Source organism: Rutilus rutilus (assembly GCF_951802725.1).
Source record: "Rutilus rutilus genome assembly, chromosome: 13".
Lineage (NCBI taxonomy): Eukaryota > Metazoa > Chordata > Actinopteri > Cypriniformes > Leuciscidae > Rutilus > Rutilus rutilus.
The window spans coordinates 18,480,149-18,494,842 of record NC_140218.1 but is presented as its reverse complement, the minus strand read 5'-3'; the positions used below and the strand labels follow the sequence as shown (position 1 = coordinate 18,494,842).

Genomic DNA, 14,694 nt, shown 5'->3' with positions numbered 1-14,694 from the left:
GTCTCAACTGTACACAGTCTACCCTACACTACCAAAAATACAATAACAACAGATATATTGTGTAATGTTATCATTTCTTATTATTATCAATGTTAAAAACGTGTCTTAGTCTTCGTAATGAAAATCACATAAGGACCAGAATAGACATGCATGATGTGCATGTAAGTTTCAGAGATGAGCAAAACTGGTGATCCTGGGGCCAAGAATGGCTTTTAAGGAGATTGGACACAGATGGACAGTTGGTTTATTTAATGGGACACTGCTGAAGGCAGGGCAGCCTGAGGTTACGGTGACATCTCCCACTAAAGCTTGAAGCCTCCCATATGGTCCAATGCGACAGAGAAGAATCCAAGACAGATGGAAACAAAAATCTCATCTTTCATTCCTTACAACTTAATCAAGAAATAAGTTCCAAGAATAATGTTAACATAGTTGTATAAGACTAGAAAATGATCATGCAGTTTTTTTTTTCCTTTGGAGACTTTTTCAATCTGTTTTCTTGGCTGGTGTTTTTGGACACAGCTGGCACTCTTCAGATCTGAGAGGAGAAGGAGAACTGTTATTTGAAGAGTATTCATGTATTTATTTTTCCTGTTCCCATGATATGTGTGATTTCTGAGGTCTGTCTTTTCTCAGACTTTTATTAACGGCAACTGTTTTTCCATGATTGATGAGCAATTCATTTGATTTTTAACCTAAATAAAAGGGGTTAAATCTCTATTAAAGGGGTGGTATAATGCGCTTTTGGAAAGATGTAAAATAAGGCTTTGATGTCCCCAGAGTGTGTATTGTGAAGTTTTAGCTCAAAATACCCCACAGATATTTTTATTTATTACATGGCTTGGTTGAATTCTAATGTAGAATGCGGTCTGTTATTTCTTGATAACAGATCGCTGCTAAGGATAACACACCGTTGCCATGAAAAACAGAGCGTTGCTATGGACGCAGGATTCTAACCATAGAGAAGGAACGGACTATTTTCTTTAGTGGAAGCAATACAGTCATTTTAAATCAATAAACTCCTTTTTAAATCAATATTTTGTGTAATTTTTCAAACAATGCATCATACATTTTCATAAATTTTTCTCAATTCCTCCACTTCGCGTCGGGTTCCTGATCAGCCTGTCGGGGTTGTATTCGCTATAACAACCACCTCGCTCTACATTATCCCTTACATAGCATGTTAAAGTTGTCACTTTTTGAGGGTGAGCAAAAACTATATAAAAGATTAATGGTCTGGCGTCGACTAATGTAAATCGCCCAGCTCGAGGGGCGGCACCAAGTGTGCATTTGAAAATCTCACTGCACGCAATTGGATAACACTACGACCAATCACAACAATAAGCACCAGCTACCAGCGGAGCTAACTGGCAGATTAGACTACCGTATCTGGTCGGCAAAATAGCAAAAACGTCCTTCTTGCAAAGGAACGATTCGAGCGCGTCTTCTGTTCCTGTTTAAGATAAAAAGCCAAGTCTAACTCATTCATTGCAGCCGCCAAAGCCGTTTCAAACAACTGGTATTCATCCATAGCCATCTTGCAATGTTTACTAATGACTTTGACGTCACAGCGCTGTCGTCATCTGTTTAGCTCGCCTCTGGCCCGCATATATCAGATAACCCGATGTGATGCAGCTCAGATCGAGGGGCATATTTAATGAGCATCATTACTCGACACCAGAGTAACTCGCTGAGCAAATTTAACTTGTGCTCTCGCGAGAACTCTGGATTATCAGGGTACCGTTTTTGTGGCTGTCCCTTTAAATGCAAATTAGCTGCATGCTCCCGAAACAGAGGGCGGAGCTTCAGCAGCTTGTGTCCTTTTACCTCACACAGACATGCGCTTAAAATTTCAAAAACTTTTAGCCTTTTATGTATATACAACATTTCTGAATGGTTAGTTGGTGAATTTATCTAGCTTATGTATAGTTATCTTCTAGTCATTAATTAGCATATTCTGTCTTGATAATCTATAAATCGTGTTCTGGAGCGGGGTTTATGTACATTTTAGGGTTCATGATGTCACTGACCCGGGAGGAATGTCTAGTAGTCCCTACCAGCCGTTTGTTGTAGTCCTTAAAAAGCGATTTCAAATAAAATATCTCACTTTAAGCATCATAACTTTGCAGATGTTGTTTATGCTCAAACAGCAACATTACACATACTAAAGTTAGAAAAGTGAAATCATATTCAACCACCCCTTTAAATGTTTTTTATAAATACTGTATCTCAACAACTACAGGGATTATTAAAAAACCTACAAGTCTGAAATGTATGATGCATTGTTTGAAAAATGCTAAACGTATATCCCTAACAGCTTCATTCACGTTAAATTAAATAGAGCATCAACCTCAAATAAGGTTCATTAGGGCCTCATATTATGATATATTTTCACTTTGAACACAAATCAGCTTTAGAGATCCAGAAAAGGAACCACAGGACATGTCTCAAAACAATATTTCGCCCTGCCTATTTTGGTTTACATGCCTTTACCTCACTTAACGCCAAGGCAAAGATCTCATCAGTTACGTAAGGATGGCGCAACGAGTGGATTAATTTCCAAGTCTACTTGTCCTCCTTTGTGTTTTGACCTTACTGCTCCAATTATAGCCTTGCCTTATGCTCAGTGATTGGTTTAAAACCTCCACTGATACCATGGAACTAAATAAGTGTACAATAAGATGTGCCACAAATAGGTGTATTTAAACTTTATTGAATTAGACTTTTTTTGTTTCATAAAATAATGTTTTCAATTTATATGCAACTAAAATATCACAAGTCAAAACAAACATAAACACATATTGTCGGGTGCAATGTACAGTACAAATTCCATCTTGCAGTCTGAAGGATTTTCATGCACGGACCAATAAAAACAATAATAAATAAATTCAGGGTGTTGCATAGATTTAGCTTTTCATGGGGTCAGTTTAGTGCCTGCTTTTATAAAGTACACAAATAAGTGCTTTCCCTGAGACACAAAAAGATCATGTAATGAACAAATCCATAAAAATTCATTTCAAACAATTGCATAGAAGCAAAGAGGAATGATAAATATTGATAAAAGTCTTAAACTATTAAAGTGCAGTCAAAGTAAACATAGTCAAACTGCTATGATGTGACTTTTAAAGTCACCTGTAGAATATTGGAGTCCAATACGAACAAATGGAAATAACAGTAAAGAGACAAATACCCTACCATTCAAAAGTTTGTGGTAAGATTTTTTTTTTGAAAGAAATTAATACTTTTATTCAGCGAGGATGCAATAAATTAATCAAAAGACATTTATAATGTAACAAAATATTTCTATTTCAAATAAATGCTGTTTTTATTTATAAAAGAATCCTAGAAAAATGGTTTACACAAAAATATTAAGCTGTTTTTAACATTGATAATAGTAATAAATTATACTTGAGCAGCAAATCAGCATATTAGAATGATTAGAATGACTACTGGAGTAAAGATGCTGAAAATTCAGCTTTGCCATCACAGGAATATTTTAAAATATATTAACACAGAAAACAGTTAATTTAAATTGTAATATTATTGCAGAATATTTAATTTGTTTACTGTGTATTGGATCAAATACATGCAGCCTTGGTGAACAAAATCTTACTGACCCCAAACTTTTGAACAGGAGTGTAGCTTTTAAAATCTTTTGTAAAATCATCTATTAAAATAAATAATGATGCCATAGCAAACTCATTGAGTAGAATGGGCTTAGAAAAGAAGACCTGAATATATATAAGAAATGAAACAAAGAGGTTAAAATGTTAATATAGGCCTACTAGTTGTTGGAGAGGTATTAATCATATTGAGGTTATATGGATGAAATGTCTTTAGACTGTATTGCGCTGCCATACATCCATTTAAAACATGAGACTAATATCCATCCATAGAAACATGATCCATTTCCCTTTTACCTCTTATTATGACAGATCTAGAATGATGGCAGACAAATCAGAGAGCATCATGGCAATCTGTTGGCAGTTTGCTCATTTTTTTACTTTTTTCTTGGCTTCTTTATCCGCTTTCTCCTGTTCAGATTTTTTCTTCTCTTTTTTCTTCTCCTCTTTAGCTTCCTTGTACTTCCATATCGGTGGCTCCAAGTAACCTTTGGTTCGCTTCTTCTTCTTCTCCTTTTTGGGTGTTGGCTCCCCAGACTTGGTCACCTGAATTTGGGGGATGCAGCCGGAGGGGAACACGCTATTGCGGCGGGCCATGCTGCGCGGGACGAACTTGCGGACGCCATTGGAGGCCATCGAGAGCACGCTGCCTCTCCGCTCGGTGTTGGAACAGCATGAGGCCAGCGAGGCAGAAGAGGCAGAGATAGACGCGGCAGAGAAGGAGCCGTTGCTGTGCTGTATCGTGTGTTCCTCAAGCTTTTTCCCCGGGTGCATCTGCATCAGTTCAGGCACAGCCAGGCGTCTTTTGCCGACTTCCGGCGGGCTCGAGGGACACAATGGACGGCATCCGGTGACCACCAAGGGACTGTGTAAGCTTGTGGTCATACGCACCATATGGTCCAAGATGCCATTGTCCTGGGGGTCATGTGGAAAACTAAAAGTGAACGTGGACTTCAGGCGATGGGCGACCTTCTGTCCTGCGCTTTTTGCGGCTGTGGCCTTGGCCACCAGCTCCTTCAGGTCTGGCCACTCTGGGACATAATTTTCACAGAATTGTTCAGCCTGAGGTCTGCTGTTCAGTCGTCTAAGCTTGCATAATGTGTCAAAGCGCCCTGTCTTCAGAGCCCATTCTTGTATATTCTTCCCCCTTGTGGCGTCCACAACATTTATGTCGGCCCCTAGCAAAAGAGAGACATGTAGAGACATGTAAACCATGATGATATTAACATTTTTCCTCATTGCTTAGACACTGAAATGCATTATTTTAGCCAAATATCCAAAAGCATATCAAAATAATATTCTTTTCAAAACCTTTTAAAACACAAATTCAGCATTTTACTGCACACTCTCATGCACAAATGTATATTTAGATTTTTTTTTGTGATTAGGTGTTCTGCTAATTTACATGCAAATGAACAATTAATAGGAAAAAAAATAAATAGGATTCGTTAAAAATTGCATAGTTTTTTTTAATCTGCAGACTACATATGATTATGTTGCAAGTTTCAAATAAGTTACTCTGAAAGACATCTTAGTAAGAGATCATTCTCATTTTGGGTTATAAAAAAAGAAGAAGAATGTTTAGTCTAAGTAAAGTGTATTAATGTTTGAAGGTTGTACAAGTTAAGATGAGTTTAATCTGTGGCTATAGTTGCTATAAATGTGGAAACAATGTACTGGTTGTTGACTAGAAAAATATTAGCAGTTGGTGTTACCCCATCGAGTGGCAACTTTGGGTATAACATCAATATCTTGTCTTGATCAACTTTGCATTCCCAATTATTTTTATTATCTGAAGCAATCAGATGAATCATCAAGTGTGAAAGAAAAGTCGTTAACTTTGTTCAAGCAGAGCAAAATATTTACAAGATTTTTTAGTAAGAGACATTTTTTTTATTATCTTACAAGATTAAATGATGTAAAATAAGGATAATTTAATGTATTATTATTATTAGCTTGTCCAACTTAGGTTATATTACCAGTATTTTCCTATCAACTGTCTTTTTTAATAACAAATGCAATAAAATTAAAAGACCAAAACACAGGAAATAACATTTCTTATTTCAAAGATTGTTAAATTGATTGTATTTAGATAAGTGAAAGACGCTGACTTTTTGACAGTTGACTACGTGCAATGTAGGTGTCTTGAATTGTAACTGGTCTAAATAATCACTGTTAAGTGCACACATGGCTAATCCATTACTCGCCATCAGGGCTAATAATCCAAGGGATCAGAAAAGAAAATGTCCTCAGGTTTGTCTTTTAAACCTGCTCAAGCTTACGTAATATGTCACCAAATCACTGTGCTTCAAAATTTTTTTATCTACTTCACCATATCATTTTCTGTAGGCACACTTCTAACTACTATGTATATATTGTGGCATTTTGACTACATATTATAGCATCCTGGTTAGTGTTTACAGCTGGGTCCAAAAGTCACATTACAAGTTAAAATTTTGGATACTGATGTAAATACACAAGAAAATTGCAAAACAGCAGCATTTAGTTTCAGACTTTTGTAACTTACAACGTTTTGACGTGTAAATTTGTCATTCTCTTGTGCAAAAGTGTAAAATGTAAAAATGTCGTAACACTTGTTTGATGTGTTATGTATGTGTACATATATGACAACAGTATGCGACTACACCTATTTTTATAGATTGTGCTCTTCTTTGGGGATGTTCTGGGATGAAACAGACACAGCATCCCATGGTTTCCAATACTATGCAACCATTCACGTCATCCAAACTGCCTAAAGAAAGCTGGTAGGAACTCAACCTTATCTGACCTGGTAAGTTTGTAAACTAATTATTACAATCCTAAAATAACGTACCAGCCATGAGCAGTGATGCCACACAGTGATCGCTGCCCTGCATGACAGCCTTGAGGAGTGCGGTGAAGCCTCGGTTGTCCCGGAGATCCATGTCCACCCCAGAGAAGTAATTTAGGATGTAGGTGAGGATGGATACGTAACCTGCAATATTTATAGATTTAATAAATAGGTTTAGTGTAGAAACAATTTACATTTCTAAGATGTTTTGCTAACGTTCCCTTCCCATTAAGTTATAAAAATGTTATTTTTTAATGTTTCTGAACGTTTAAAACATCCAGTTTAAAAACAAATGTTTTCTCTTGACATTCAAAATGAACATCCGATTTAATAATTTTTGTGAGAACGTTTCAAAAAGTTCAGAAAGCATTCAAAAGTCACAAATATAACATTTAAAAAACATAGATGAACGTCTTTAGGAAAAAAAACATTCTATGAAATATGTTTTTGTGCTGATGTTTTCGTGCACATAACTTTGACAGAATGCTCTATTGACGTTACTGGAAGAATGTTTGTTCATAACTTTGAGAGAACCTTATCAGAACGTTAGCCAAAGTTCTGAGAACGTTTCTCGTTTTCTGGGTCGTATTTTTTTCTGTTTAATGTGTTATTAAAGATCCTACCAGCCTGTGCAGCGATCATGAGTGCAGTGTTGCCATCATTATCCTGATGATTGATATCCAGATATGGGCACTGGTTAAGTCCATACACAATATCCAAAAAGCCTTTTGAGACGGCCAACATCAGACCGTTCTATCAGAAAACAAGAAGAGGATTTGTCAGCAGATACAAAGATGTAAACCATCTCTTCTGCCAAATTTCTGTTATGTGAATGATGCTTTATGAGTAATAAGGTTATCTCACTCCCTACCCTGCCGTTTATGTCTAGTTCCATGACTTCATCTCTTGTAGCACCCCTCTCCAAAACTCTGCGTAGGGCTGCCGCATTGTTCTTGGCACAGGCTTGGTACAAGGTGTTGGCAGGGCCTCCACTGGCATCTTCCCGCTCATAGTTAGGGAGCACGGAGTCATCTGACAGCACACTCCCAGAATCTGAATCATCCTCAGAAACGGACAACTCAGAGGCATCCTCATCTGGACCAGAGCCCAGATTTGGATCCTCCTGCACCGTGACTTTAACCTCAGCCATCTGGCCAGCACGAGCCAGGACTCACACGCTCAGCAGGCACTTCATCATCATCTGTGTCCTCGCTGCTCCCTCCCTGGAATCTAAGATGCAAAGATATAGATAAAGGTTAAGATGACACCACTTTGATTGTTCAACACACCACATACATATGAGCTCATTTTGGTTTTCTTTTATGACAACTTTACTTTACATAGCCAAGTGCCATAGTAGGAAATAATAGCTAAAACAAAGTAAAAAAAAAAAAACTGTCCTGTTTGTTAAAATTAAATTAAAAATCTTATAAATTAAAAAAGTCTTATTTAGTTGAGGAGAAACAATCAGTATCAAAATGAGTATTTTTGTCACACCATCCTTAGAACAACTTACATTTACTAAAAAACTAAAGATATTATGGTGCGTTCAAGTCATCCTGGGAAGTTTGTAGGCTACGTACGAGGTGGGAATTCGTGTTTACGACGGCAGGTGCGTTCAAGTCACTTTCGTCGGAGTAAGATGGCGGAGTACTTTCTCTTAATTAATTACACAAAAATACAGTAAGGTTCTTAAACTCTTGTACTAGAAAATGAAGAACAAAGAAATGGGCATCAGGTGTACTTTGTTTTCTTATGTTTTTAATTAATTTATGAAGCCACTGCCAATTAACTTTTTTAATGTTGCATTGCTATATTAGAATACCATCATATTCTGTGCAGGCAATTAGCTTACTGCGCTGTAAATAGAAAAGCCTGACAATATCACTGCTAAATACCTTTAAGTGTTGTGGTATTCCGCCATGTTTCTCAGTGACACGCCCACAACTCGTAAAGATCGGGGCTAGAGAAAATCCCGAGCTCTCCAATGGTATTTATGACATTGTGGTGGCGTTCAAGTGCGTTCAACTCGTAAATACGATCTATACGAGATGACTTGAACGCTTAATCATTCTATTAGATATATCTTGAATTAAGTTTAAACTTCTTGCCGATTTTTTCTAGTTTTAAGCATAAATTTAAATAATGACCATCAATCTTTCTTCCAAAACATGTTTTTGCCTTACACTGATTCACTATTGTAAGCCTATTGTAAGTGTTTATATTTTAGACATGACTGGATGGTTTTCGCGGGAAATTGCGTAGGCCTACATATAGGCCACTCGTCAGTGTCTTGTCATATCCGTAAATAGAAAAACGTTTTTCCGGCTACTTTGATGCTTGTGTGGGAGTGACATAGGATGTCACATCGAGTGAGAAAAGTTGACATGACATAGAGTACGGCAAATCTTGAACCTTTTATTTGCCTACTCAACAGGTGAGTAAGGTATTGTATTGAACAGGCAAATTACCATATGTAGCTCTCTAATGGAGTTCATTGTAAAGCATTATCTATTGTGAAGTGTAATATTAATCCTCACAGTCATGCAGAGCTGAAGCACAACCAAAACAATGTTCTTCCACAAAATGCATGCCAAGTTTTATGCTTGAAAGTTTGCCAATCTTGCAATGTCTTCCATTACGAAGCCCCTCAAGTGAAGTTTGAAGAAAAAAATTATCTGGTAATGGTAACGTGTACACAAAACTTTTCCCTTGCACACGTATAAGTTTTTCATGCATGCATACTTTTTTGCAGGGTAGTGTTGTGGATAGCCATATTTGTAGCCATTTGTGGCCCTTTAGGGTTTAAAATTAGAATGAAGAGTCTCACCTGAGGTGAACATTGTTGTGATTGACAGACAGTAATCTGCACAACTTCACTCAACTGTGCTTTAACATAGCTTCACAATAGCTATGTCTGGGATTAGACTATTTATTACAGGAGAACATAGTTACTATTAATTATTTTGACTGAAGGCGGAACTTACGAAACAAAACATTTAAGCAACGTGATGAATGTGAATGAGAAGGAACCTATGAACTTTTGTTCAGGGTTTCTGAAAATATTCAAAGGAATGTTGAAAACAAGGTCAGTAAGTGTACGCCAAACTAAACTGCAAAATGAGGAACCATTTCACAAGTCAAGCATACATATTGATTTTCTCTGTCTGTAATTTCTAATAGTGTTGCCATTCTGTAAATGGTTTGGACAGAGCTTATTGTGCTAATTGCTCAGGAGAACAGAATCAGCTAGTCAAACTTCAACCTCATGAGTAATTTGTCTGCTTATATACGATACTTTTGATTAATCAAATTTATAATAGTTAAGACCATTCCCACTTTCAAACCTCCAAGATCAAGCCATAGAGCACTTAACCTCAGGTTACTCATGTAAGTCTCTGATAAAAGCTGTTTCTATGGCTACTTTTCTCACCTTTTTCTATAGAAAGAGAAGACATGCAGCATTGCTCATTTTTATTTTTGAATCTTTATAAAAAAACCAAAAAAAAAAACATATTTGCTCTCACAGTGCTTTCCCAGCTATATTTAGCCATTGTTACTGGTAGCACAGCAGCCAGTGCAGAGTCAGACTGACATGCACTGTGTGTGTGTGTGTGTGTGTGTGTGTGTGAGTGAGAGAGAGAGAGAGAGAGAGAGAGAGAGAGAGAGAGAGAGAGAGAGAGAGAGAGAGAGAGAGAGAGAGAGAGAGAGAGAGAGAGAGAGAGAGGGGGTAGTGAGGATGGGAAAACATTCCCTGTTAGTGCCACATAAACAGTCTGTCCTATGAGAACCACAACACTGTCCACATGCTGGTTTAACTCTGCAGACCGTTACAACAACACTGTCCCACTGTCAGCCCAAACACAATACTGCACATTTACATTTGTTTAATGATTTACATTTACTCTTTTTTTAGGTAGTTTTACTTCTGTTAATTTTTTGGTTTCAATGTTGTTGTGTCTTGTGGTGTGATATATATATTGACAACTCTCTGAGTGTTTGGCATGGTAATGGATATGACAATGTTGATATGCTTAGTTTTGGTAGAATAGGCCTAGATCTGTTCTGCTGCTGCTGCTGTTATTGCTGCTGCAGAGCAAGTACAACACTTGCTACTGCCAATACATACACAACACACTGCTATAAGCAAGTACTGTAAGATATGCTGCTGCTGTACATTATGGAACTGAATTACCCATAGCAGATCTATACAGGTGGAGCTGGGGAAGGTGGAGGGTTTCTGAATGTGTGCTCCAACCAGTGTTGCCAACTCTCACAAGACACATTAGAAACCGCAGCTTTAAAAACAAGCCCAAAACAAGTCAAATATTATTGTATTATTTATTATCATCAATATTATTTATTATCAATAAATGAGCAAAATACGACGAATTAAGCTACAGCACTTTTAGTATTGCACTGATTGGCAATTAGCTGTGAGCAGAGTGTCAATCAATGTATTGGAGAAGTTGCTTGTCAGATATTCCTAACAAGCAACCATATATTTTTTAAATAAGTTTAAAAAAAACTAAAACGTGACCAGCTATTTTATTTAACGCGACTTACTGAAAAAAGAAGCCCAAAGTTTCATATTATAAGCAGACTTTCCAACTCTGGCTGCAACTGCTACAGCAAATGCTGAAAAAATATTTGAAGGTTGAGCAGCGAGCTCATTGGCTACTGATACAGCAGGAACCAATCAGCTCTGCCCTATATAGCCTGCCAAGAATATAGAGTTTCAGTTTGCTGACTTTGCTCCATTAGCTGTATCTGCACAATTTTTTTTAATTATTTTAAAGTTTAACTTATTTTATTCTTATTAAGCATTATATTATCCATCCCACAGCACCCAATAAATGTAGTTCCACATAAACATTACAAATTGAGTTGACAGTGATAAAACACTCTTCCTTTTAAAAATATAAATTTCTTGTTAGGGTAGGGTCCTAGCAAAATTTTAAGGATCCCCAAAAGATTGCCCAATTAGAAATATATTTGACTCCACAGGACTCAATAATTGGTTACAAAATCGTATGTAGACTTTCCAATTTGGGGGGGATATGTAAATTCATGACCAATTTTGAAAGCAGAATCCCAAATATATAATGCATCATTTTTAATAAAATGATATTTCTATTTCACATTGCTAATATTTACACATTTTTGTGTTCATGATGAACACTCGCATCACAATTTCAATTTGACTTAAAATTACAAATAAATTAATACATTTTGAAATCTAAACATTAGAAGATCATTTTGTTTTAGACAAAATGTTCAAATGATAAAAAAATTATTTTTTTGTTCAAGGACAATAAAATTAAATGTCACGTTAACTACCGATATACTTGAGCAGTAATGTAACATGTTTTAGCATAATTTTGGAGCAAAAACAAATAATATGCTAGCAACTTGTTTCTATACACACTTATCAATTGTTCATTAATGTTGTACCACTTTAGGTGCCTGTTTCCCAAACCTTTCCAAAATCTATATGCACCACATCAATAAACACATCCTTACCATTAAAAGTGCTCAGAAGAAGGTTTAATGTTGTCCGCGTCTCACTGGGTGATCAGATCATTGCTCCTGCTGTGTCTGTGTAGTCCTCCCAGTATGGATTCTTACTGTAGACTGTGTGATCCCGCCGGACAGAGCCGTGGCCCTGCCTGTCCCCTCCTCCCAGTCCTCCGATACTGCTTGGCCTCCGATCACTGAGGAATCCTTCTAAGTCTTGACACAGGTGCTCTGTTAAGACAGGCATGTCCACTCATCCTGATTACAGGAGATTTGTGGATTAACATTAAGAAATGGCAGCTGCCAGTGAGACTGTCACTGCTTCACTTCTGTGGTCGGAGCTATTTCAAATTAAAAGAATGTTAAACTTCTAAAAAACATATAACAGTAAATCTTACAGATCATGTGTGTGCTGGGAATCACACTGCCACTGATTGTTCATGCCCGCTTGCGCCTGCCATGTCTTCAAAACACCCATCTTACATGCCCTGAAATAGCTATAGATCAGAATATGGTAGAGTTTAGCCAATTAAAACGCACTTAAGCATATAAGACAAGCCCAGGTAACACCTCGTGGCTCATCTTACAGCCAGGTGTCGCTCATCTGACAGCAGTCATGTGAAAAATCAGAGGGACTGAAACTGAAACTAATCTTACCAATTGTGATTAATCTGTTCCAATCTATGGTTCCAATACCATAATTATTTCTTGGCCGACCAGCGAAGATACCTGTTTTTTTTAGGCCTCATGAATCTGTAACTAATGAAGTGAAAATCTAGGCTAATCATTTTCATGCATGTCATGACATCTGTAATTAATAGTGCATTCAAGTATTCCTAAGAAGTTCATATTTACAAATTGGGAAGTCGTCATTATTACGTCAGGTGTGTTAAAGTCACTTTGGTCCGAGATTATATTTCTAGAACAAATTTTGTAAATTAAATCGTTATAGGCCTATTGTCTATTGTAAATTGTACAATACTATGGTATTTTGTACATGAAACAGTTTTTTTTATTTTAACAAAATAAAGACAAAAACATTTAAAGAATGTTCACAGTTTCCCATTTGTAATTATGACTTTGTGGTGGCGTTCTTGTGCATTCATCTCATAAATACGATCTTCCCGACATGACTTGAATGCAAAATTGTAATTCACTTTGTGTTATTGCATGTTTTAAGAAACTCAAAACTCCCTCTAAATTATAATTTACTCAAAACAATGGGTCTCATTCACATACACATTTGTGCGTAAAATCTGCATACAAATCTTTTGCACAGAAATTGTAATTATTACGTTTGCACAAAATTTAAAGCTACACTGTGTAGGATTTTATTCCATCTAGCGGTGAAATTGTTTATGACTACCAACTGAATATTACTTTCTAGCCCCTCCCATTCCGAGGGCGTTTTAACTCCTACGGTGGCCGTATTATTTCAAATCTGCCGGCAGTCGCGAGTAATCTCCCCCTCGCATTCGTCACGGTGCCACTGAGTGTAAAAACGCGAAAGGCGAAGCTTGAATTTCCAGGTATGTCCTTCTTTGGCTAATGTATTTTCAAGATGGAGGCGCAACATGGCTGCCGCCATTCGAGCGACTCGCTCGTATGTATTCTAAATGGCAGATTCTACGCTTACGAGAATACTTGATTAGTTGGTAGAAGTAATTACACATTAATGAGCACATATCAGTGTTTTTTGCTAAGAATCAACTTAAAAAATTACACAGTGTAGCTTTAAGATATTTAGAACCAACTGAAAAACATGTGTACAAAACTCAAATCCCAGTGGCCTTCTACATCACAGTGAATCTGACAGAGGTTTTTCCTGAGAACATTTCCTGCCCACATAAATATGCAAAATGTAAGTAATGATTAGTGAATGAGGCCCAAAGTGCTTTGAGTTCACTTCTCATATTCAGAAAGCAGAAACTCTTAAAACAAAGGAAGGCACTTATGCATGACATCATGGCATTGTGAACAACAGACTCAGAGTACAATAATTTCAAATTCAATTAAGTTTATCCAGCAAAATGAGCTGACACATTTGTTGGTTAGTCACCAAATACATTTTGGCCCATTTCATCATGGCCTTGGAATGAAATATCTGAACAAAACAAACATGAATGAGTGGTATATTCCAGATGGGAACAATTACATTTTTGTGAAATTCATGGTTTCTCTATTTACAACTGGTTACAACTGATCATCGAAAAATAATTTGAAATATCTGTAGTCAGAAACATGGAATTCATTGTGATGGAGAGGGAGGCCAAAATCAGACACACACATAAAACACAGATCTTAACCTCAATTCTTTGCACATGCAAAATCTTACTTTGAAAAGAATGTTAGACTTTATAAATTCATATAACCCTGACTTTGTGAGTATGATAGTAACCCTATATCAAATGTGTGATGTGTTTGTTCAGTGCAAAGCAAAGCCAGCCAAACCTTGCGGTAGTTTAGAGATGGATCAGGCCGGGTTGGCTGGATGAGTTGGATTCGAAGAGCAGGAGGAGAGGTGATGTTATTTTCACAGACTGTTGACCTGAAGCACAAGAGTTATTACAGTGCAAAGACTCAGGAAATGAGACAGAGAAAGAGGAAGCTCAGCTTGGCCTTAGAGATCATTCAAGTGGGGTGCTTTTGCACGGACTCTCTCCATAAGAGGAGAGAGATTTAATAGAAAAGAAAACTGATATGTGTTGATTAAAACGTGTCCGT

The 14,694-nt window shown here is 37.0% G+C and overlaps 1 protein-coding gene across 9 annotated transcripts; it reads right to left on the bottom strand.

The window, feature by feature from the left end:
- Positions 1 to 2,695: 2,695 nt before the first annotated feature.
- ankrd33aa (ankyrin repeat domain 33Aa) lies at positions 2,696 to 14,539 on the bottom strand. Of its 9 annotated transcripts, none has more exons than XM_084428016.1 (7): positions 14,422 to 14,539; positions 12,369 to 12,458; positions 11,977 to 12,228; positions 7,325 to 7,683; positions 7,077 to 7,206; positions 6,457 to 6,597; positions 2,696 to 4,801 (listed from the first exon to the last, which is right to left on the bottom strand). In XM_084428016.1, the coding sequence occupies exons 4-7, from the start codon at positions 7,601 to 7,603 to the stop codon at positions 3,993 to 3,995; spliced, it is 1,359 nt and encodes a 452-aa protein (XP_084284142.1). In that variant the 5' UTR covers positions 7,604 to 7,683; positions 11,977 to 12,228; positions 12,369 to 12,458; positions 14,422 to 14,539; the 3' UTR covers positions 2,696 to 3,992. The 9 variants fall into 9 exon arrangements, with proteins under 9 accessions (XP_084284142.1, XP_084284145.1, XP_084284138.1 ...); XM_084428019.1 differs by having other exon boundaries at positions 11,977 to 12,186; XM_084428012.1 differs by having other exon boundaries at positions 12,369 to 12,467; positions 12,628 to 14,518.
- Between the last annotated feature and the right edge of the window lie 155 nt (positions 14,540 to 14,694).

Excerpts from the sequence above, each read along its gene's own strand:
- ankrd33aa (XM_084428016.1), bottom strand. The coding sequence starts at position 7,603 with ATGGCTGAGGTTAAAGTCACGGTGCAGGAGGATCCAAATCTGGGCTCT. Across the intron at positions 7,207-7,324 it reads AACTAGACATAAACGGCAGG|AACGGTCTGATGTTGGCCGT; the intron begins GTAGGGAGTGAG and ends GTTTTCTGATAG. Across the intron at positions 4,802-6,456 it reads GGCATCACTGCTCATGGCTG|GGGCCGACATAAATGTTGTG; the intron begins GTACGTTATTTT and ends CTCTTTTGCTAG.